This window comes from Acipenser ruthenus, chromosome 12 (genome assembly GCF_902713425.1).
Source record: "Acipenser ruthenus chromosome 12, fAciRut3.2 maternal haplotype, whole genome shotgun sequence".
Classification (NCBI taxonomy): domain Eukaryota; kingdom Metazoa; phylum Chordata; class Actinopteri; order Acipenseriformes; family Acipenseridae; genus Acipenser; species Acipenser ruthenus.
In genome coordinates this window covers 22,344,842-22,370,708 of record NC_081200.1, presented here as the reverse complement: position 1 = coordinate 22,370,708, position 25,867 = coordinate 22,344,842, and the positions used below count along the sequence as shown (strand labels likewise).

The following is a 25,867-nucleotide window of genomic DNA, read 5'->3' as shown; positions in this document are numbered from 1 at the left end:
TTAATAACAGATTAGTTCTACATGATCTTGTAATGTATTGTTACTAAGGTTGTTTTAAGCTATTAGCAGTGAATGCAGTATATCGCACTCTGAATGCAGTTCTGATTAGTATATTATTGGCTCTAACAGTCATTTTGTTGTATTAGATTTGAGCATTAACTGTATTGTAAAATTAAAATTATGTATGACTGCACTTTTAATAGACTGTACTTTCCCAAAGATATTTTGTTTCCAACAAGTTTGTACATGGTAGATATCACTGCATTCAATGTAAGATATACAGTATGAAATTAATGTATTATAAGTCCTCATAAACAAGTGTGTTGAAGTAAAACACATGGACACACTTAATTACCAACAATGGAGGGACTATTCTGTGAACTGTCTTGTGCAGTATTTTCACATCCCTTTGAGTACAGTAAACAAGTAACTTGAGTTAATATTTTATTATATGAAGCTGTGCCTTAAAATCGGTAGCTACTATTGTTGCGTTTACACTGGCCATTTTTAGGACGGCTTTGGGCCATCTCAGGTCTTTTTTCTGCAGTGTAAACGCACACGGCCTACTCTCAGCTGTCCTATATAAATGGCCAACTAAAGACGTGGCTCAGCACCAGCTTAGGTCCATCCGAAAGGCAGTGTAAAGTCACCCGACTTCAGGACGGCTCACGCACGACGTGAGTGCCGCTCGGCTCCTCCCCCATGGAATCTAAACAGGATGAAGCTGCAGTGCCGTTGCAGCGTCACAAAAAGAGAACGACGATTTGAGACACGAGCGTCCTGAATATTTGAATTTATTAACTGTTTACATTGGGGAGTATTTGTAAATATCTACGTTTTATTATTAAGTTGTTGTCAAAAGTGTACATACCCCAAATATCCATACATTGCACTATGTAAACTTTTAACGGTAACGAGCTTTGTTAAACAGCTGCAGACACCGGTGGACTTCAAAGAAACAAAAGGTAATTGTTGAGTATATCAGTATTATTTTAAAATATGCTATCAAAAAAAAAATTATACAAAAACTATCCTGGATTGTGTTTTTCCCAGTTATTTCTCAGCAGAAGCCCTTATCCAGGGCAGCAGTGTGGAGAGGTGGTTAGGGTTCTGGACTCTTGACTGGAGGGTTGTGGGTTCAGTCCCCGGTGGGGAACACTGCTGCTGTACCCTTGAGCAAGGTACTTTACCTAGATTGCTCCAGTAAAAACCCAACTGTATAAATGGGTAATTGTATGTAAAAAATAATGTGATATCTTGTAACAATTGTAAGTTGCCCTGGATAAGGGCGTCTGCTAATAAATAAATAGTTATTGGCTTAGTTTCAAAAACGCTTTTAACACACCGTCTTTTTGTTGTTTGTTTTTATTGTTATTTAAATAAATATTTTGATTGTACCAATGATTAGCTTACAAACATAGAATATATATTTTTTTACAATTTTTTTTTGGTTTGTTTGTTTCTGACAACCGTGGTGTGAACTAGGGAGGGTAAGAAAGTAGAGCTGTCATAACGTTGAGGGGTGAAACTCAGATCCAGAATGCACTCTACGCGGAAACACAAAATAAATATATATACCAAGAAATAGCGGCAGGTCTGGGATAAGATCTGTGCAAGCCCCCCTCTGCACTGTTTGATTTATAGTTGATCTGTTACAGAATTGCGTTTTACATGTTATGTCCTAAGTTTTAAATATAGATTGTTTTAATAATTTGCATTCCCTGTCATTTCATTTTTTTTAAAAGTTATTAAATGTTTTAAATAATTACAAACAATTTAGATAGTGTACTTATATAACAAATAATAATAATTATTATTTATTCATTTGCAGTAGTAGTATTTGTATCAAGGCTAATTTGAAAAAATAAAATTTGTTAACTGCAATTTTATACAGTAAATGTTTTTCCTCTGGTATTCCTGTGGCTGCTTAGCATATTTTAATTAAAAATAAATGACTTATGCATCATACAATTATGACTCTGCCTCTTCTGCCTTTGTGGTTTGGGGAGGGTAAACCTCGTCATCCCTTCAGTGGTCGTTATGACGTCACCGAGCATGTATTGTAATTCAGATGGTATGTGCGCATTCGGACCTAAGCCAGCTCAGGGCACAACCGCAGTGTAAACGCTACGTGAAAAATGATAAGAATCTCCATGATCAGTTGGACCTGAGTTGGCTTAGGTCTGAGGTGGCAGTGTAAATGCAGCATGTACGACAATGAAATACAAGATACAAAGTGCAGTTATGTAGATATTTTAAATAAAAGGATACTAAATATAGTAATGCAATATTAATGTTGCAAAATGTGCCACATATTATAATTCATTAATTACAAAGTATTATTGCATTGTCGCTTGGTTTTGCTGAGAACTACACAGAACTGAATTAAATGAAAATAATAACACTACTATAGCCATGTCTATAGTGACCTGTTGTTGAATGGCTATGGCACTGCTACAGTGTACGTACAGTGACACTATCTTTTCTTATTGAATGCAGCCCATAGTAAGATTCACCAGTACTCAGTTGCTCAGGTATCCTGGGACTGTGTAAGGAGGGGTGTTTTCTAGAGGAGTCAGAGTCGTCACTCTTGCATCACAGTCAACTTCTTTGCCTTCCAGCCACCAAGTAGTCATTTCACCTTTACCCTTTTAAAATAAAAAAAGGATTAGGGTTAAATAACTATGAAATCGGTCACAATGAAGTGATAGATAGCATAGGATTAATATGTCGGGTTTAGTTTAGATGTCTTTTTAAATTCTTCCTATTTCAGTTCCTTTAGTTTTAAAATTATATCACACAAATATTTCATGCATATTGCGTTTTGTACATATTTTACCACCTAACCACCTACATTCAGTATATAAACATAATACCTATATAATTCACATATACAGTTCATGACAAACTTGCAATGGCCAGTGAGGGATATGGTTCGATAAAGGCTGAGGACAAACATACAGTTCATATACTACTCGGAGAAAGGATCCTTGAGGATGTCCAGAAGCATTTAAACTAGAAAGGAAGGGGGGAGAAAACAAAAAAACAGAAGGAGACCACATCAAAACAAGGGCAACAACTCAGGTAAGACAACTATTAAGTGTATTTATCTTAATGTTAGAAGTCTCAGAAACAAAATGTTAGAACTTGAAGCTACTGCACTAACAAGTAACTACGATGTGATAGGTGTTACAGAAACTTGGTTGTCTGAGAGTGATGGAGACGAATATAATATTAGTGGGTACACACTGTATAGGAAAGACAGGCAGGACAGAAGAGGCAGAGGGGTAGCGCTATACATAAGAAATAGTCTTGAAGCCCAGGTGCTAAATCTGGACAAAGAAAACAACGCTGAATCAATATGGGTCAGAATAATGGACAAAAATTCAAAGGGCATAATAATAGGAGCATGCTATAGACCGCCAAATTCAGACGCTGAGCAAAATAATCTGTTATACAATGACATTAGAAATGCGTGTAGAAAAGGTGAAGCCATACTAATGGGAGATTTCAACTTCCCCCGTATAAAATGGGAGAAGTGACAAATGATTAAAGTGACAAAAGTGGGGAGCACGACGGACGAAATTGAAATGGTAGAAATGACAAATGATTATTTCCTAACACAATTTGTCAAGGAACCGACTAGAGGGGAGGCATGCCTTGATTTAGTCTTTTCAAATAACGAAGACAGAATAACTAAAACAAAGGTCAGAGAGCCATTGGCAAACTCAGACCACAACATGGTCTCATTTGAAGTGTTTTTTAAAACCCCAAAAGTAATGACTAAAGCTAAGGTTTACAATTTTAGAAAAGTAAACTATGAAGGTATGAAACAGAGACTAACAGAAGTAGATTGGAGTAAAATAGAGAAAACATCCACAGAAAAAGGATGGCTGTTTTTTTAAAAATCTAGTACTAGAGGTGCAAAACAATTACATCCCAAAAGTAGACAAATCTAAATCTAAAACAAAATGGCCAAAATGGTTTAATAGATCAATTTAAATAAAATATTCAGTGAAAAAAATGTCATAGCGTTTAAAAGGGACCAAAAACAAAGTACACAGAAAGAGTACTTGGAACTGCAAACACAAGTCAAAAAGGAAGTTAGAAAGGTCAAGAGAGAGATAGAAATCAATATTGCTAAGGGGAGCTAAAACCAATTTCAAAATGTTTTCCCAATATTATAACAGCAAGAGAACATTCAAAGAGGAGGTTAAATGTCTAAGAGACACAAATGGCAAAATCATAGAAGAAGAAAAAAAAAATATTAAATGATTACTTTTCACAGGTTTTTACAAAAGACACGGACAACATGCCCCACATGTCGACCTGTTCCTATCCAGTTTTAAATAACTTTAGCATAACAGAGGCAGAAGTGTTAAAGGGACTAGGAGCTCTTAAAATAAACAAATCCCCTGGGCAGGATGAGATCCTCCCAATAGTACTCAAAGAAATGAAATAAGTTATTTACAAACCACTAACCAAGATCATGCAACAGTCTCTTGACACAGGGGTTGTACTGACAGACTGGAAAATTGCAAATGTAATACCGATCCACAAAAAGGGAGACAAAACCGAACCAGGTAAATACAGACCAATAAGCCTGACTTCTATCATATGTAAACTTATGGAAACTATAATAAGGAAAATGGAAAATTACCTATATGGTAACAATATCCTGGGAGACAGTCAGCATGGTTTTAGGAAAGGGAGATCGTGTCTAACTAACCTGCTTGACTTTTTTGAGGATGCAATGCATTGACAATGGATAATTGCAAAGCATACGACATGGTTTATTTAGATTTCCAGAAAGCTTTTGACAAAGTCCTGGATAAAAGATTAATTCTCAAACTGAACGCAGTAGGGATTCAAGGAAATGCATGCACATGGATTAGGGAGTGGTTAACATGTAGAAAACAGTAAGTACTGATTCGAGGAGAAACCTCAAAATGGAGCGAGGTAACCAGTGGTGTACCACAGGGATCAGTATTAGGTCCTCTGCTATTCCTAATCTACATTAATGATTTAGATTCTGGTATAGTAAGCAAACTTGTTAAATTTGCAGACGACACAAAAATAGGAAGAGTGTCAAACACTGTTGCAGCAGTGTGACAAGCTGGCTCTAGTGGTTACGTCAGACCAGAAAGGAGTACACAGACAGACGGTAGTAGTGATGAGTGAATCTGAGACGCGGCAGCGCTCAGTGTTTTAATAAACAAACAAAAAGGGTTTTAAACAGAAAACAGGACACTGCACTTGAGGCCAAATAAAACAGACAAACAAAACGAATAGACACTAACACACAGGGACGAACACTAAACAAACAAGTACAGTGCTGGTCCTCCAGCACGATGTAGCAATTGATTATATTTACTTATTTCTCTCCCGTTCTTTCGCCCTGAACATACAACCCCGAGTGAGAGAAACGTGCATCTATATATACTGTTGTGCCGGGATTTAATTACTAATTAATTATTCACTTGAATCCCAGCACGTGAATTAATTATGTGCAACCACATGCTCACATATTAAATACTTTAAATGCACGTGAAGTGAAGTGCAATCCTCGTGCCTAAATACAATTATACATTTTAAATAACTCGTGCTGCACACACCCATTTATATCCCGTGCAGCCATATCTATACACCAACATTAACACACCACAAGCAACATACAACATAGAAATGCACACAGGGGCGGGGCACATTGCCACAAGCAGCAAAAGTCATTCAAAATGATCTAGACAGCATTCAGAACTGGGCAAACACATGGCAAATGACATTTAATAGAGAAAAGTGTAAAGTATTGCATGCAGGCAATAAAAATGTGCATTATAAATATCATATGGGAGATACTGAAATTGAAGAAGGGAACTATGAAAAAGACCTAGGAGTTTATATTGACTCAGAAATGTCTTCATCTAGACAATGTGGGGAAGCTATAAAAAAAGGCCAACAAGATGCTTGGATATATTGTGAGAAGTGTTGAATTTAAATCAAGGGAAGTAATGTTAAAACTTTACAATGCATTAGTAAGACCTCACCTAGAATATTGTGTTCAGTTCTGGTCACCTTGTTACAAAAAGGATATTGCTGCTCTAGAAAGAGTGCAAAGAAGAGCAACCAGAATTATCCCGGGTTTAAAAGGCATGTCGTATGCAGACAGGCTAAAAGAATTGAATCTATTCAGTCTTGAACAAAAAAGACTACGCGGCGATTCAAACATTCAAAATCCTAAAAGGTATAGACAATGTCAACCCAGGGAACTTCTTTGAATTGAAAAAAGAAACAAGGACCAGGGGTCAGAAATGGAGATTAGATAAAGGGGCATTCAGAACAGAAAATAGGAGGCACTTTTTTACACAGAGAATTGTGAGGGTCTGGAACCAACTCCCCAGTAATGTTATTGAAGCTGACACCCTGGGATCCTTCAAGAAGCTGCTTGATGAGATTCTGTGATCAATAAGCTACTAACAACCAAACAAGCAAGATGGGCTGAATGGCCTCCTCTCGTTTGTAAACTTTATGTTCTTACATACATAACATACACACATAGACCTACATGCAGTACAATAGAAAGAAAATACTCAAACTGTGGATTTACATAAGGACATAAGACAGACAAGTTGTGATAGGTAATTAGGCTCATCTGGTTAAACAATAAATTAAAATACATTACCTTCCTTTTCACAAAATGTACATACCTGTATTTTAAGAAATAAACAAAGATGGCTAGTATTTTCAAGTTCAATTTTCAGTCCTGAACAATCAAGTTTATACATGTACATCAAGATATGACCTGGACATGGCCTTGAATTAGCAAGATCTTATCACACCTCACAGGAAAATGAGAGTGAGTTGGCTGCTCATTGAAATGGCTGTTGCTGGAGGTTAAATAGTTTAGGGAATTCATTGGTGCATAGTTTTATTAGGTGGCATGCATTTTGTGATACGATTAAGGAGATGCAACAGTGTAGATTCGTTACATACTCTTATCTATCTGGTATCAATCCTACAACAGTTAAAAGTATTCATAAACTAGGAATAATAAGCTCCATGTGATACAACTAGGGATGCACCGAAACCAGGTTTTGGTTTCGGATTCGGCCTGAATACCTACTTTTTGAGCAAGGTGAACCAAATCCGAATCCTACATCCGCCCAAACACACACCCATTTTAATACATCCCTCCATTGTGTGCAGTTCTTTAAATAAAAGACACGAATCTGGTATAGAACGTAACTGTTGTATTTAACAGCAGGTATTCAAGAATACGTTTGATAAACTCCCTACATTACTGATGGCGCACACACTAAACACGTCACGTAGCTGTTGAATGTAAACATACCGCCCCCGTATGCAACAGCACATTCACGTCACACTTTTTAGGAGTAAAGTTATGCAGTAAACCTGTAATATATAGTAATGGCAAACTGTGTAGACTGTTGTGCTGTGTTGCTTTGTCTGTGAAATGTGTTCTAGAGATCATACTGAGGAAGTGTACAAACGCACCACAAACCTGCCTTTAATTCAAAATATCACAAGATGTAGCAAGTGTTGAATGTAAAAGTACTAATGTAGCCTGACTAACGCCAGTTCAGTGCGATAAGGCACTGAACAAATTAAAGATCCTTTAGGTTCTTGTGGAAGGGTGGTGGAATTCACTGACACGGGAGACAGAAGATTTTATTTGGAAACACCGCACAGGTGCCCAGATTTATTTATTTTTCTTATTAATTGTTTCATTTAGTTTAGCCCGCAGAGGGCGCTGTTGTCCGTGGTCTGGATACTGTCGACAGTAAACCAGGACCACGGGGTTACCAACACAGGTATCCAACTCCGTGCACCTTCAAGTGCTCAAAAATAATAATGAAAACAGAAGGCGAAAGAAAAAGGGAAAATAAAACACAGTAATAAAACTACAACCAAAAGTGCTGCTTATGCAGTGCCCCCACTGCCGCTAAGCCGGTCAGCCTGGGTCTCCATCCTACACTCTTCTGCCAGCGACACTGTCCTTCCCCCAACACGGCCACCCAAGCACATAACCAAGCCAGTTCTTATGGGCCGAGCAGTCTCCCAAGGCCTGCCCTCAGCCACTCAGAGAGAGGGAAAGCACACACACACTCTTCCCCACCTCTCCGTGTCATCGCCATGGCCGACAGGCGGATCCCACGAGACTGCTGCCCTCTACCTGCAATAATACGGATGTGCCAGACAGTCAGTCCAGATCTCCCCTGTTACAGTTCAGATAACAGATCTAAAAATGTAGGAACAAGGTCACCAAGAAAATCACACAGATACATTTTAACAAGCATTTGTTTATTGTAAACTTCCAATAGCAACACCTAGTTTCAAACGGTACTGATATAATAAAACAACAATTCCATTCACCTTAACTACTGCTTGAAATCTTGCTACATTAACAGGTAGCAAGATTTCACAAGCAGTTAAACAAGGTTCACATGAATGAGGTCATGTATTAAAGTGCAAATGCAACAACGCTGCTACTCAACAATAGAGACACACATTCAAAGACACGATAAAACTGTCATAATAAAAACAATAATGCCACGGTACAAAAAGTACAAATACCCACACCACACACACACACACAGACACACACAGACACAGACACACACACACACACACACACACACACACACAATGTCCGTGCAGGGGAGGGAACACACAGAGAGAGAGCGAGAGAGAAACCAGCATCACAATATAGCCTATTCTGTGCACTTCTTAAACTCCAATCGACTACCAAAACTAAAAACACTCTGGCTGTTGGCGCTCATTATTCAACACGGGCATACCATCAGCCCAATACTTATTGTCGGGATGCTCCATTTACTGGTCTGATTCCGTCTCTCTCGCTCATCGTTCCCCGCTCCAAACACTGCGTTCCCACTCCTGCACAGACATACAAACCCCAGGATGGCCATCCCGTTTGTAAAAACATGTCCTATTTATATTCTTGTGCGTAAATGAATCAATAATTCGCTCCGCTCACTCCACTGGCTCTCGATCACCGCTCACATCCAGTTCAAGACTATTGTACTAGCCTACAGATGCCTTGACCAGACTGCACCCAGCTACCTCCAGACCCTCATTTCTCCCTACACCCCCACTCAACCTCTCCGCTCCTCTTGCACTAGAAAACTGGCTCTACCTCCTTTAGGCTCCCCTGCCTCCAGAGCCCGCTCCTTCTCCACCCTCGCCCCGCAGTGGTGGAATGACCTTCCTACAGATGTCAGGACTGCCCAGTCCCTGACCACCTTCCGGCATCTCCTCAAGGCTCTTCAGACAGCACCTGTAGAACTCCTCTTTTTTTCCCCCTGGACACTTATCACTCTTCCTTAAATGCACTTTACTTGCTCTTATCTGCCCCCTATTTTACTGCATTTAATCCTGTACTTTAGAGTACTGTAATCTGTCAAGTGTTATTTAATCTGTAGTATTTTGTATTTAATTATATTCTGATGCAACTATCACTGACACTGTTATCTGCTCCATTACTGAATCGTATTTTGTCATACTTGTACTTGCTAGAACCAAAGTCATTGTATTTATCTTGCTCTTAATTGTATTATTACTTGTACTGTCATTCTTGAAATGTATTTGTTTACGACTGTAAGTCGCCCTGGATAAGGGCATCTGCTAAGAAATAAATAATAATAATAATACTAGGTGCTCAACAAGGCAAATAGGGAAGCGGGTGGAGAAGCCAACATAACGTGATACAAATCAATTATCAAAAAGTGTCAGACAACACAAAACGTGCACTAATCAAATCAATAAAATATCAAATAAAATCAAATTTTATAAAAATAATAACATACAAGTGTGAAATAAATTTGAACAGGGCATTCTTGACCCTGTTACATTTACAACTGTCAGATGTGCAAGATGTTGTTGAACAATATGCTTTAGTAGATGACATGTTATGTGTCAATACAAGTTGAACCATTTGGGAACTGCTGTATTTTATTAAAATAATTTAAAAACTCTTTCGTAGTCTATTTGATAGGTGTTACACACACAGTGCATTTAAATCAACGTAGGTTTTTTTTTTGCAGGGAGATTCAGGTCACTGACGGTAATTTTTTCCTCAGCTCTCAGATCAGTTGGCACGGGTTGAAACGTCATTAAAGAAAATAGTGGGTTATGACAAAGGTGCAGCTCTCTGTTCTAGTAAAGTTAAAGTAAATGGTTCTGTATTTTGACGTTTCTGTTGTGGGGGGGAGGGGGCTCGCGGTAAATTGTGTAAGTTTCAAACTAAAATCTTATTCAAGGATATATTTCCATTCGTTAATAAAAAATACTATTAACTAAAAGGCTCAAAACTATTGATTGTGTGCGCCCCTTGTTAGTAGCTGCCAGTCTGTTTTTCATGCAACAGTTTCCTTCAGTTTTCTTGACAATTGTATTCGGTTCGGTATTCAGCCAAATCTTTTGAGATGGATTCCGTAATGGGCTGAATCCCAAAAACTTGGATTCGGTGCATCCCTAGACAAAACCATCTATAAAAGGCTTTTAATAGAAGCACTATATGAGCTGGTATCAGAGAGAGAATTGGGTACCATGTGTTGCCTTGTGAATTGTAAATGGGAGGAATTAAACCCTGTGTGTCTGTCTTGAAAGCAGCTGCCACTTCTTGTTGTTGTGGAGTGCTAGCCAGCTGCAAGCAGACGTGCACTGTGCATGGAGCTCTCTTCCTTGGGGACCTGCGTTAGGCCTGTCCACTCACAAAGCTGCTGACACAAGGGGCTCAGTTGGCCCAGGAGCAATGATTAGCAAAATATTTCCTCCCTGAAGATTCTCATAAAGTAAAGTGGCCTATTGAGTATCTCTTTCATGCGCACAATAAGAGATTCAATTCCCCTTTAAAGCTATTATACAATGTTTCTGAGTCACAGGATTTAAACCAGATTAAAGTGTTACTTTGCATTATTGAGAAATTTGATTTTAAGCATTGCAGAGCTAATGAAACAGAACTCATGTTCATTTAAAGAAGCCTGTTAACTGTTAAAAAAAATCTACCATTACAAGATGATTCTAGTTAGTTCGCCACAGGTGATTTTTGCGTCATCCATGTGAAACTGAAGGGAAGTAATTGAAAACATCAAACTCAACACATCTCATTAGCAGCAGCAATTAACCCCACTTTCGCAGCAAGATGCAACTGTCGACACAAATGCTTGCACAGGTGCTGAGGGTGAGACTAATCAAATAAGTCTCACTCTCTCACATTACGCTAATTACAATTGACAATTTGGACTAATAGCACAGTGTAACAATTTTTTATCACTGTCTGGTCACAAAAGCAAAGTTTGTGGGGAATAATAGCCATTTTCTATACTTTTGAGGCATAAGCAATTAGGAAATAACACTTACTACCCAGGAACAAAAATTGTGTTACATAGTGTAGCCTATCATCCTGAATTAAAAAAGAGCTTTAAATCTTGCAAAAGCTCAACCTCCGGTAGAGATAATTTTTTCTGTGTTTTTGGGACAAACAAGGTCCTAATACATCCTTCTTGAGTGGGTACATCATTGGCAGTGTGGTAAAATAAAACAATGGAGGCTGTTTTTCATGTAATTTACCTGCAAGTAATATTTTAAAAAGTTAGGTGTAGTGGTAAGACAAATGGCAGTAACCAGAGTTTTGCGCATTGGATTAACACAAAAGTGGTATCTGTGCATTGCAAACGACATTTTGAACACCATGCCAAAACCGTAAGATATATCTTTTTAGTAAAAAACTGACACATAATCTGAGGAATATGATGAACCTTCTTAAACACTTCTAGCTCAGGTGGAATACATTCTTCTCTGATATTGTCACACGATCATATTACCCCACACTGTGACATATTAAATACAAACACAGGTCTTGTTCAATGTACGGATACCACTTTTGTGTTAATCCAATGTGTAAAACTCTAGTTACTGTCATTTATCTTACCACCATACCTAACTTTCTTAAATGTTAATTTCAGGTAAATTACATGAGAAACAGCCTCTATTTTTTTATTTTACCACATTGCCAATGACGTACACCCAAAAACACCAAACAAAATGATCTCTACTGGGGGGTGAGGTTCATCACCAAATCTGGTACTCAGATGATAGTCTATAAATAGCTTTTGTCAAAAAAGAACTAAAACTTCCTATTAATTCCTTATGTAGTCTTACCATTATTGTTCAAATGTGTTTGCTGGATATTTGAATGGCGATGTTTAGCATTTAGGTTAGATGGTCAAGTGAAGGTTTTTAACTTGGTGCTTCTGTACTGGCAATTCATGTGTTAAGGCTGCAGAAAAGTGAATGCTGGGTAGTTCCAAGCAACCCACAAGAAAACAGTCTGTGCCTCGTTTAATACTATAGCAACATTTTCTAACAAAAAATCCACTACAGAACTACATTATTAAAACTGTTTAAACAAACGCAATCTTTATCTAAACGCAATAGGACCATCCTTGGCATTTTACATATTTTTAAGAGACTCACTGCACTTTTAGATTAGATTGTTCACAACCTTACTACACCAATGGTTCTTTTGTAATGATCTAAACAGTATTATTAAATACTTCTACATTAACCTGTAACATTAACCTGTAATATTCCTTATTTGCCATAGCAAAATAAATGCATGTCTATAAACTTAAAGAGCAGATGACTGTCTTTTCTTAAAAGGGATAGTGTCATGTTTAGAAACCATTTTAAATAAATCAGCTTGCTCTCAGTGAATGAGCTATTGAGAAAAGCACTGAACATAAATCTGAGCAGTCTTCAATTACCTTTGCAAATGCACTGCCAGCATTTAACCATCCAATTCATCTTGTGGTTGGCTGCTGATAAACTGTGTCTAAGTTCATAATGTATACAACATTTTAGCGCATACAAAGAGTACATCTTACTTAAAAGATTCTGACTCTAATGCTCAAGTATCTCATTTGACTTTCCTGCTCTACATTTCTGTAGCAGATTACATTTTTAATGTGCAATGCCCAGCTAATAAAACTAGCAAATATGCTTTACATCAAATTAATGTCTTCTACATTTACTGTAGGAAGTGTGGACAAACTGCAGTCGTAGGAATTGGATATTGGGGTCGAGCTTCTAACAGAATGGGTTATAATATCCAGTATTTGCAATGAAAAAAAAAAGGTGTTTATCTGAGAATGAAAGAATTGCTTATATTCCTTTTCTATACAATAAAAAACTACTAAACAGTGTGGCTGAGTGTCCCACCCCTATTTATTATTATTTGTATTTGTTTGCGGCGCAGATAAAAGCGCTGCGTCTTTTGTTATTCTTTTTTATATTTATATTTAAAAACCTGTGAGGATGTGTGGCTGATCAGCTACTGATTATTTAACTAGCTGACAGTCACGCATCCTTACCAAACGCGTGCAGACTGTGGCCGAGGGGTAATAAGATAATTAACAGCTAGTTAACCCCTCGGCCAGAGTATAAGAACCTGCAGCTGTCCGTGCTGCAGGTTGGGTGTACAGAGAGGAGGTACGGGGAGATAGAGAGGAGACAGACTTTAAAATAACAATTGCTAAGACGTGCTGGATTAGCCAGCACAACACTTACTTGTCTGTCTGTCTGATTCGTTTGGCCCTCGTGCCCTTTTGTTTTGTTGTTTTGTTAAAATCATTTGTTTTGTTTGTTAATAAATTCAGCTGAGTGCCGTAGCATTCAGCTTCACTCGCCCATCCACTGTTTTGGTTTCTGGTCCGTGACGTCACCACACCTCACCACTGCGAGCCATCCTGCCACATATGGTGTCCTGCGTGGGACAAACAACGCCTCCATGAGCCGGACCAGGAAAAGGACGTTTTTTTTTGTTTTTTTTTAAAAGTGTTTTTTTTTGTGTTTTGGGGATATATATATATATATATATATATATATATGGAAGGCTGGAGAAACGACTGCGGGAAACTGGAGGACCTCCTCGGTGGTCTGGAAGACCAAGGCTGGTGCCTTGCTTGCGGGGTGTACGGGCATACCGTAGCAATCTGCCCCTTCCAGGACAAGGAGGAGAAACCGGCCCAGGAGAGGAAGGCAGGGAGAAGGAGCAGGAAGAGAAGGGGGAGAGGTAAGCTGCAACAGCAACAGCAAAAGCAACCGCAGCAACAGCAGGAGGATGATAATGGCTGGGAGGTTTATATTGTGAACCTCGTGGCGGAGTTGTGCCCTGGCAATACAAAGAGGGGGAGCGCGAGCATCCAGCGCCCAGAAGGGGGGAGCGCGAGCATCCGGCGCCCAGAAGAGGGGAGTGCGAACATCCAGCGCCCAGAAGGGGGGAGCACGAGCATCCAGCGCCCAGAGGGGGGGAGCCCGTGCATCCAGCACCCAGAGGGGGGGAGCCCGTGCATCCATCGCCCAGAGGGGGGGAGCCCGTGCATCCATTGCCCAGAGGGGGGAAGCCCGTGCATCCAGCGCCCAGGCCTCCAGGAGCAGAGGAAGAATACCTGCTGCCTCTGCCTCCACCACCAGGAGCAGAGCAGCAAGAGCTGCCTCCGCCACCTTCACCGTCAGGAGCAGAGCAGCAGGAGCTGCCTCTGCCTCCGCCAGCTCCACCAGCAGAGGGTGAGTTCCTGCTGGTTCCGCCTCAACTGCCGTGGGAGGATTGCTTGCCCCTCCCACCTCTACCAGCAGAGGGTGAATTCCTGCTGGTTCCGCCTCAACCACCGTGGGAGGACAGCTTAACCCTCCCACCTCCACCAGCAGAGGGTGAATACCTGCTGGTTCCGCCTCAACCGCCGTGGGAGGACTACTTGCCGCTCCCAGCTCCACCAGCAGAGGGTGAATGCCTGCTGGTTCCGCCTCAGCCACCGTGGGAGGACTGCTTGCCCCTCCCACCTCCACCAGCAGAGGGTGAATACCTGCTGGTTCCACATCCACCGTCATGGGAAGGACTGCTCCTGCCCTGCTTCGCCCAAGAATGCCTGCTACGCACTACCCAAGGATGCGTGCTTCGCATCGCCTGGGACTTCCTGTTGCTCCGCATCGCCTGGGACTGCCTGTTGCTCCGCATCGCCCGGAGAGCCACCAGTTACAGGGTACGAGGGAGAAGTGGAGCTCCCGCTGCCAACTCCATGGCCAGGGGCTCCCCTCCCGAGTTCGCCTCCCAAGGGTCCGCTGCTGCTGCCGTCGCCTCCCAAGGGTCCGCTGCTGCTGCCGTCGCCTCCCGAGGGTCCTGTTTTGCCTGGGGTCGCTACCAGTCCTGCCAAGCGGCAGGAAATACTATGGCTGGAACCCCATGAAGGGGAGCTGCCGGCCACGAAGAAGGGGGGGGGGGGGGGGGGTCAGGAGACCAGCTCCCCCAGCCGCACTTTCGCGGCAGGAAATACTGTGGCTGGAGCCCCATGAAGGGCAGCTGTCAGCCATGAAGAAGGGGGGGGGAGGTCAGGAGACCAGCTCCCCCCGCAGCAATTTCGCTGCAGGAGAACGGGTGGCCGGAGCCCCACGGAGGGGAGCTGCCGGCCATGAAGAAGGGGGGCAGGTCTGGAGACCACCCCCAAAATTTTTCTGGCCAGAGGAGCCGGCCTGTGCGTGGTCCACTGGGACGCTACAGTTGTTTGGGTGGGAGGAGGACATCCCACTGTGACCGCCACCTTTGGCCCGTTGCTGCCCCTGTTCCTGGGCCGGGACTGCTAGCCGGGACTTTGGGGACTAAGGGGGGAGGTGGCCGAAAAGGCCATGTGTGCTGCGCACAAGGGTGGGCATGTGTGGCGGAGTGTCCCGCCCCTATGTATTATTATTTGTATTTTTGTTTGCGGCGCGGATAAAAGCGCCGCGTCTTTTGTTATTGTTTTTTATTTTATATTTAAAAACCCGTGAGGATGCGCGGCTGATCAGCTACTGATTATTTAACTAGCTGACAGTCACGCATCCTTACCAAACGCGTGCAGACTGTGGCCGAGGGGTAATAAGATAATTAACAGCTAGTTAACCCCTCAGCCAGAGTATAAGAACCTGCAGCTGTCCGTGCTGCAGGTTGGGTGTACAGAGAGGAGGTACGGGGAGATAGAGAGGAGACAGACTTTAAAATAACAATTGCTAAGACGTGCTGGATTAGCCAGCACAACACTTACTTGTTTGTCTGTCTGATTCGTTTGGCCCTCGTGCCCTTTTGTTTTGTTGTTTTGTTAAAATCATTTGTTTTGTTTGTTAATAAATTCAGCTGAGTGCCGTAGCATTCAGCTTCACCCGCCCATCCACTGTTTTGGTTTCTGGTCCGTGACGTCACCACACCTCACCACTGCGAGCCATCCTGCCACATATGGTGTCCTGCGTGGGACAAACAACGCCTCCATGAGCCGGACCAGGAAAAGGACGTTTTTTTTTTTTTTTTTCAAAAAGTGTTTTTTTTTGTGTTTTGGGGATATATATATATATATATATATATATATATATATATATATATATATATATATATATATGGAAGGCTGGAGAAACGACTGCGGGAAACTGGAGGACCTCCTCGGTGGTCTGGAAGACCAAGGCTGGTGCCTTGCTTGCGGGGTGTACGGGCATACCGTAGCAATCTGCCCCTTCCAGGACAAGGAGGAGAAACCGGCCCAGGAGAGGAAGGCAGGGAGAAGGAGCAGGAAGAGAAGGGGGAGAGGTAAGCTGCAACAGCAACAGCAAAAGCAACCGCAGCAACAGCAGGAGGATGATAATGGCTGGGAGGTTTATATTGTGAACCTCGTGGCGGAGTTGTGCCCTGGCAATACAAAGAGGGGGAGCGCGAGCATCCAGCGCCCAGAAGGGGGGAGCGCGAGCATCCGGCGCCCAGAACAATTGCTAAAACGTGCTGGATTCGTTTGGCCCTCGGGCCCTTTTGTTTTGTTGTTTTGTTAAAATCATTTGTTTTGTTTGTTAATAAATTCAGCTGAGTGCCGTAGCATTCAGCTTCACCTGCCCATCCACTGTTTTGGTTTCTGTACTTCCTGGTCTGTGACGTCACCACACCTCACCACTGCGAGCCATCCTTACACAACAGTCATACATTTTACATTTTATTCTATATTATTTCTCAAATGTTGTTTTATTTAAACCTATGTTACTCATTCTCCATTATAACTTTGAAATCCAACATTTTTTTTTACTTTTTCAGAAAAAAAGGAAAAAGTCTATTAGTGTATTTGTATAACATTTCAAATACTATCTATCTGTTTACTTTTTCAGTAGACAAACACCTATGTATTGATACATTTTAAAGATGTCAGAAATTTCCAAGAGAAATAAATACACTATTATCAAAGTAGGAATATACACACAAAAAATACAAAAGTATAAAAATAAATACGCTACCTTAACACCGAGGGATCCACGTAAGCCCAAGATATACCCACCCAATTGTTTCAGAAGTTTTCCAGTACTGCAGCTGCACTGTATTTTCATTGCTATAAAAACAGAGAAATAGGACTGGAGCAACACGTTACCATATAAAGGTTTATGATAAATATGCAATTTAGTTTACCATGCTTTTCCTGTATATATTGTGCATTTACCATAGATAATGGCACATTTACCATACTTCTTTCTTGTTGACCATGTTATGTTTTTATTTTTAAAGCACTGCAACTTTTCCAGTTATTGTATGTATTATCAAGTAGTTTGGCTTTTCAGAATTTGCAAGAAACATCAGACGTCCTGACAACTGCATGAATAATGCCAAGAGCAGAATAATCTGGCAAAGATGCTGCCCGCTGACAGATTTAAAAAAATCTGTCCCAGGGATATAGAAACAGACTTTTCAATGTTTTCACTGCATCACCAATTTTCTTGCACAATTGTCATTTAATTTATTGTTTTGTTGCCTACTCACAAGGAGACTTTAAATCATACTTAAAACCTAGCCCTGAAAGCGTGTCTGGCTCACTTCACAGACCCCGTTTAGCACTCATTTTGTATTACTGAATGGACTACATAAAGATGGCTTGTCTGGGATCAGGAAGCACAGACTATAGCCAAAGAAGGATTCTCTTAGTAAACTCAACACATCGACACTATGTATAGACAGACAGTAATAGACAACAGAATCCAGAATAACCCAGAATGATAGATTTCATATTAGTTTAGGAACTTCAGAATCCTGCTGCTATATCACTTTTTGGGATATCTGCACCTTTTACAGTTACACATACAGCTATGGCCAAAAGTTTTGCATCACCCTATAGAATGTTCATGTTTAGAATTTTTTTTTATGTGATCCACTGCCAAAAGTTCACCTAATTCGAGAGCCATTCAGACAGCTGACCAGTAAAAGCAATAATGGTGATTGTGGCTTCCAGGGTTCCTATAACTTATTTTAAGATAACTCAGAACTACTGTACATCGCAAGGAAAGACGAACTGGTCCTGTCATCAGTGTTGCTTTGCCAGCAGTGCCATTTACTGGATGCTTGATACCGTGCTCTTCTTTTTCATGTCTTGTCTTTAGGGCTACATATTTTTAGATCATTATTGACAAAAAACACAAAAAAATTGTAATTAAAGACTAAATGCTGTGCTAGCTTCTTGTTACCCAGTGCCTATAAGTTTGCCTGCAACTATAAAACAACTGAATGTATTGTTTATTATGTGCTTTCAAAATAGTTAATAATTAAAAACAAAGGTACATGATGGAAATAACAGGGTAGGGTGGGGCAAGATGCATTTTTTTTCAATCACTACTGCCTTGTATACGCACAGGTGGCAGTAGTTTAAAAATAAATTTAATTCCTTTGGAAATCGTATGTATTATCAATGTTTTTAACATGGGCGTTTTGCCCCATCCAACTCGTGAAACTTTGTTCTTGTAACTTGTAAGATACGAATAGTTGACCAATAGTGTTTTCTATTCTAAGCATTATTCGACATTGCCATGCTCTAATAAATAAAACTGTTAAGCTTGATTTAAAACCAATGAGTATAGTTTTCAATCTGGATGTTTTCAGGAACAAAATTAAACAATACACCTTGGTTAATGAATATGAATCTATATTCATGTAAGATATGAGAACCTATTTTAATATTAGCTATTTAGTAAGCCAATATGGGGCATGCATTTTGGTTACATTTTATGAACGTTTAAAACTTAGGCACTGACATACAGCTATGGCCAAGTTTTGCATCACCCTATAGAATTAACACATTTTGCTTCATAAAGTCAAATGAAACCTGCTGAATAATATTACGTTAACATATTGAATTACATACCACTTTGTAGTTTTCTATATACTTAACAAAAAACTGACAAATGTAAAAATGAAATATTGTGCTACTGTGATACTATTATGGTTTCCGATAGACTTTTGCAATATCACTTTGTAGTTTCTTTGATTACATGATGTTAAATAAAAGACCTCAATTATGTTCATATAGTTTTTCTAGGTGATGCAAAACTTTTTGACCATAGCTGTACACACACACACCACACACACATATATATACATACATATATATAATGATCTGCAAAGATTCATAAAAAAAAAAAAAAAAAAAATATATATATATATATATATATATATATATATATATATATATATATATATATATATATATATATATATATATATATATACACATAGTGTGTGAGTGCCCAATTATTTTACACCCTATTTTCTCCCCGATTTGAATGTCCAATCATTTTCCCCCTCAGTGTAGCAATTCCCCACACAGCTCAGGAGAACTGAATGTTGAGTGGACGTCCTCCGATCCCGCAACCAAGCCAGCTTCCTCTTTTACACCCAGGAACTCTAGAGCAGATGTCAGTGAGCTCCCGACCTCTGGAGGACAAAGGTCAGCCCTGCAGGTGTCCGCTTTTGAGCTCACTGGGCACCTGAACAACAGGGTTTGCTGTAGCGCGATGAGGAGAAACAGTCCCTGACAGTTTTGCCTCCCCTATCCAATGGGAGGGCCAGAGCCAATATGACGCTCCCTTCAGAATCCCCAGCGAAGACCAGCGACTTTGCACAGCCAGGAAGCGAACCTGTGCTGTATGACTCACCCTGCACACCAAGCGGCTGGGCTTTTACCAAGTGAGACACTCCAGGACCAGATTCATTCAAATATAATAGTTTGTTTTAATTACCCTAAGTCAAAAGAAGCAGTTCTACGTACAATAAACTAGAGCTAGTAACCAGGCTTGCTTCTGTACCTTCACTTGTGGATTCCATTCTTGATGCTGTATTCACTGTATCTCCAAATAAACAGTACCGAGGCATCTTTGTCCCGACTACACCAGCAACCACAGGCCCTGTAGAGAAAATAGTAAGAACCCTTCCCCACATTGATTAGACATGCAAGCAGATATTATTACATGGCCGAATGTACCGGTACCTGAATGAATGCCAGCCCTTATCTTCAGCTGCATGTCAGGCTTGTGTGGGATTTCAAAGGCATAGCAAACTTCAACCACATCCAGTGCCATGCTGGCAATCTCCCCCGCGTGGTTAATGCCATTTTCATTGGGAACCCCTGAAACAACCATATCTGAAGAAAGAAGCAGTAAGAGGGTTACAAGAAAGCCCATATGTCATAAAAAAGCAAAACTACAGGGGCACCAAAAAGCCTTCTTTGTACAGATAGTAAATGTGCATCCAGGTTTATAAGCTTTGAAGGCTAGCTACCGTGACCCCTGTGGGAAAAGGTTAATTCCAGACAAGAACACATTGGTAAAGCAGCAAGCTATCCCTATATACACAATTAACTGTGGTGTCAAACTAGATCTGAATATAAAAATACTTACATGCATCTCCAATTGTCTCAACTTTGTAGACGTCGTAATTGTCAATAATATCATCAAATGTGGTGTAGAGTTTGTTTAGGAAATCAACAACTTGATGTGGGGTGCTTGCCCCAGAGAGCTGAGTAAACCCCACAATATCACTGCAATAGCAAAACACGACAACACGTTTATTGGGTGACCATTAGAACACAACTTTATTACCCTGAGAAAAACTTAGCAGAACACTAATGGAAACAGATAGACTTTCATTGACAACAGAGTGAACAGAATTTACTTTCAATGTAAGTATCTCCCAAAAATGACATCTAGCTGTATTGGTCCACATGTATATTTAAAATGTGTTGCCTTTGCTGGTGATTCTTTGGTATGAAATGTTGTGTTTTCAGGCTCTTTTTTAATTTTTGGAAGTGCAAACAACAAACAGTAACTATACAAATGTTAATCAACCGCAGTCTATCACACAACAACAAACACATCATGCACAACTAGTAACTAACTAGTAACAATGACTTCCACAGTACTGGAGGACCTGCCTGAAATACACCGTCGCGTTTGAGTAGCTCTGAGCTTCTGTTGTACGTCCTTGACGAAGGTCATCCGCTACTGGTTTTGGTAACATGCCTAGTAACAGCAACAGTTTTATTTCACGAGCACATATTAAAAGAGAAGATCATATATCCTAAACAAACATGGTTGTGCTATGCAAATGTATTTAGGCAGTGATTTAACATTAAGGAGTAGGTAGCTTCCAATGTAACTGTCTTCGTTATTTTGTGGCTTTACCCCTCCTTTGTGTGATGTTTGAGTCATTCTGTGGTTTCAATTGCAATTACTCAAATACTGTTTTGTTTTTTAGCTAAGTCTGTGTTAAGGCTCTTTCGCCTTCTGGAGCTGCTCTTCAGTTCTAGTTGCCTGCCATATATATATGTAACATAGGCTAGATCAGGCAAAGTGTCTTAATAGAAGTAAGAGAACTGAAGAGCAGCAACGGATTTCAATGGATAACAAACAGAATAAACCAATTCTTCTGCTTTCAGAATCTGAAACACTTCAATGTAGGAAAAGCATTACTTGTTTCCCAATGGTGTCACAAAATGCCCTCCATGTTTCATAAATCTGTCACTACGGATTTGAAATGCGTAGTGGACCACTATGTAAAAATCGGAATACTCATAGGACAGTACAGCGCAACATGCTGTGCTGCTGGAACACCCTCTAGTGGTCTAAGAATAGCAGTGCTTCGCTTTTATAAAGCACTACATCGCATTTCCAGACAGTATTGTGGTACTAACCCAGCTGTATTTATTAAATATTCTGGACAGGCAACACTATTTTCTTGACACTTTCCAAATGCCTGTCACATTTTAAACACAGCTAATATGCAACATAAATGTATGGGTGCAGTTGATTAAAATTATATGCAGTCCTGTAATACAGCTTAGGCTATAGCTAATTAGTTATACAGTAAATTACCCATGTGAATATGATACTATGATTTAGCTATTTTGAGCTGACAAGCTGTATTAATAAGTAAATAACATCTGATAAGTAGCTGGTAATACCTATACACTGGGGTAATAAAGTGATGATTAAGTATGCAGATCACATCGGAGCTAATCTGTGGACCATTAGCTGCACTGATGATAGCAGTGTACTGCGGCTATATTTTGAAAATCAGAGAGATAAAAGACAAACTGTTTAATATCTTACTGTACAGCAAACGATCTGTCTTCTGTTTCTCCTGAAGAAGATCCTGGGTCCTCTCTGCTACAATTGCTTCCAAGTGCTTACTGTATTTTTCCATCTATGATGGAGAAAGACAATGCATTTGAGCACACAGTTGAGCTGCTCTCTCTTCCAATGGGGGGTGGGGGGTTAAGCACCAAATAATTAAACTGGGCATCAGAAAATGAGTAATTCTGTAACCCTCTACTGCAGGAGAGAACAGTGGTATGAAAAAGTAGACTGAGGACAAAAAATTAAAGTATGTGAAGATGAGAGAGGAAGTCTTACTCTAGTTAAAGTATTTGCTGTTTTAATGCAGTTGTCAACAGCTCGCATATTCCTGGAGATGTATGATGTCCACTGAACTGCAGCATACAGAAGACATTAAATGGACCATACTGTACATTACGACAAAACTGCTTTTTATTGATCGTGAGATTACTTCCTAACACATTCAGAGTCTCTGGTAAATCAAAGCTTACAGTTGTATTAAGTAGTGTTACCTATTCCAGGCAGCAGAGTACCGTTATTAGGACTTGGTTTCAGATTGCTTTTGCTATACTCTAAATGTAAATGCCATGCTAATTGTAGTCTCAGGCAGCCATTTCGGAAGGGTGAAAGGAAGGCTTTTTAATGTAAGCCTGACTTTTACTACAGGTATAAGATAGGAGGGAGGCTGCAGAGAACACCTACCAGGTTCATCATCATGTCCACGGGGCTCACTTTGTGAGGATTCATCCTGTCCAGCATCTTCCTAACCTGCTCGAATGCAGGCCTCATAGCAGGGTTATGGTGCCAGCATTTTTTGATAAGCTTTAAAAGAAAAAACACAATTGACTTTATTTTCGAAATAAAAACACATTAAAATGAAAATGTTTCAAGCCATTCTTATTACACAGACGGTTGTAGGTGTGAAAATGAAAGTTTTAGGAGGTTTCTGTAGCATTGTAGATTACATTGAAGATTGACGTGAATAGCCATGGAATTTAAAATGAAAACATACATGTAATTATGTATTTAATATTGCAGTTAATATTTTAGCGATCCTGGTTCCCGCAGGCAGGTGTATCACACAGGGCGAGGAAATCCACACAAGCGGAGGACAGGCGCGAACCCGGAAATTCTCGCACTGACTCATAGCGCCGCAGTGTAATTACAGTATTATTCACAAACCTTCAGGTAAACTGTTACCAAGATTTGTATTACATTGGCGCGGCAGGTACAGCCAGACTGTAGTTTTAAAGCCTTCGCTGAGCTCCTCATTGTACAGTCGGCACCGCCTAATCGGGATAGTGATAATCTGGATTGGTGCTTAAATGGGATCAATTCTGAGAGACGGTTCTTCCCAATACTATTTATGTCATTTAATTGGGACGTCACTTCATTTAATTAGGATACAGTATTTTCAAATGATGAACAGAGAGCGCTTTTCAGAGCTAGACAGGTTGCGAAGCAGTGCAGCGAGTACATGATTACGCTGTGACTTGCGTAGTTGTGTAAACCACGTTGAACTCTTGAGAACGAGGAGTCTCCAGGGGTTTCTCAGGCTGCTTTTGCAAAGAAAGTTGCCATGTCAACATCGCAGGTGCGATTAATTTTGTTTAGGAAAAAAAACAAAAACATTGACTCGTATTTTAAATTATGTATTTAACATTTAATCATAATGTGATGTGATTTCATTATTTTTCTTTTCATTAAGAATAAAAAAAAATTGTGACTAAGGTTGCTCAACTGCCTCTCGTTTAACTGGAACAGCCGCTTATTCAGGATATTTTTCCTTTCCCGAGGCGTCCCGATAACGCGGCGTCAACTGTACTTTATTTGAAAGGCATTGAGGCTCAAAGATTAAGACCTGGACCTGAGATTCAAAACCAACATCTCTGTGCTACCAGTCCTTCCCTAATAGATTGTGAATCTAGCTCCTCCTGGTAATTTAAAACCTTTTTTTTTTTTTTCATTGCCCACCTCATAATAATCTGCCTGATTTGGACAATCATTGTCTGTTTTTCCATTCCTCATTTCAGGCAGAGGGGGGCGCCACAGCACATCAGTCTTTTCAGGATCAGTGTCCACCTGCATCACACAACAAGTGGCAGTGTTTATGAAATTCTTATTTAAAACAAGCGTTCACAGACAACACCATTGTGAAAGGGCCAGATTTTAAATACATTTGCATACTTACTGAAATAAGGTCGCAGCGTGTTGCAATCTCAATTAGTATGATTGAATAGCTGAAACAAAAGGGAAGAACAACAGCGATTCCTCCGTTATTAATAATGCCTCGTCTTTTCATTGCATCAGAATTGTATGAATACTGGCATTAGAAAGCTTTAATGAAACCTGTAAGTAAAAACATGTAAACTATGTACAGTGCCGTGAAAAAGTATTTGCCCCCTATCTGATTTTCTGCATTTGTGCATATTTTTGACACTGAATGTTATCAGATCTTCAACCAAAACCTAATATTAGATAAAAGGGACCCTGAGTGAACAAATAACATAAAAATGTGATACATATTTCATTTATTTATTAAAGAAAGTTATGCAACACCCAATGCCCCCGTGTGAAAAAGTAATCGTCCCCTAGACTCAATAAGTGGTTACACCACCTTTAGCAGCAATAACTGCAACCAAACGCTTCCTGTAGTTATTGATTAGTCTCTCACAGTGCCGTGGAGGAATTTTGGCCCACTCCTCCATGCAGAACTGCTTCAACTCAGTGACATTTGTGGGTTTTCGAGCATGAACTGCTCGTTTCAGGTCCTGCCACAACATCTCAATTGGGTTTAGGTCTGGACTTTGACTAGGCCATTCCAAAACTTTAAATTTCTTGTTCTTCAACCATTCTGATGTAGACTTGCTTGTGTGTTTCAAATCATTGTCTTGCTGCATGACCCAGCTGCGCTTCGGTTGCAGCTCACGAACGGATGGCCTGACATTCTCCTGTAGAATTCTCTGATACAGAGCAGAATTCATGGTTCATTCAATGATGGCAAGGTGTCCAGGTCCTGATGCAGCAAAGCATCCCCAAACCATGACACTACCACCACCATGCTTGACCGTTGGTATGAGGTTCTTACTGTGGAATGCAGTGTTTGGTTTTCGCCAGACATAACGGGGCCCATGTTGGCCAAAAAGTTCCACTTTTGACTCATCTGTCCATAGAACATTGTTCCAGAACTCTTGAGGATCATCCAGGTGCTTTTTGGCAAACTTGAGATGAGCATTCATGTTCTTCTTAGTGAGCAATGGTTTCCGCCTTGCTACTCTGCCATGAATCACATTTTTGCCCAGTGTCTTTCTGATGGTGGAGTCATGAACAATGACCTTAGCCGAGGCGAGAGAGTCCTGCAGATCCCTGGATGTTGTTCTAGGGTTCTTTGTGACTT

At 40.3% G+C, this 25,867-nt stretch overlaps 1 protein-coding gene across 1 annotated transcript; it reads right to left on the bottom strand.

The window, feature by feature from the left end:
* LOC117416441 (atrial natriuretic peptide receptor 1-like) lies at window positions 1-25,417 on the bottom strand. The gene is made up of 11 exons (XM_059034150.1): window positions 25,374-25,417; window positions 24,662-24,710; window positions 24,445-24,552; window positions 23,173-23,292; window positions 22,465-22,558; window positions 21,288-21,375; window positions 20,755-20,894; window positions 20,346-20,498; window positions 20,164-20,262; window positions 17,335-17,426; window positions 1-2,648 (listed from the first exon to the last, which is right to left on the bottom strand). Exons 1-11 carry the CDS (start codon window positions 25,415-25,417, stop codon window positions 2,523-2,525), a joined length of 1,113 nt encoding a protein of 370 aa, XP_058890133.1. The 3' UTR covers window positions 1-2,522.
* Window positions 25,418-25,867: the final 450 nt, after the last annotated feature.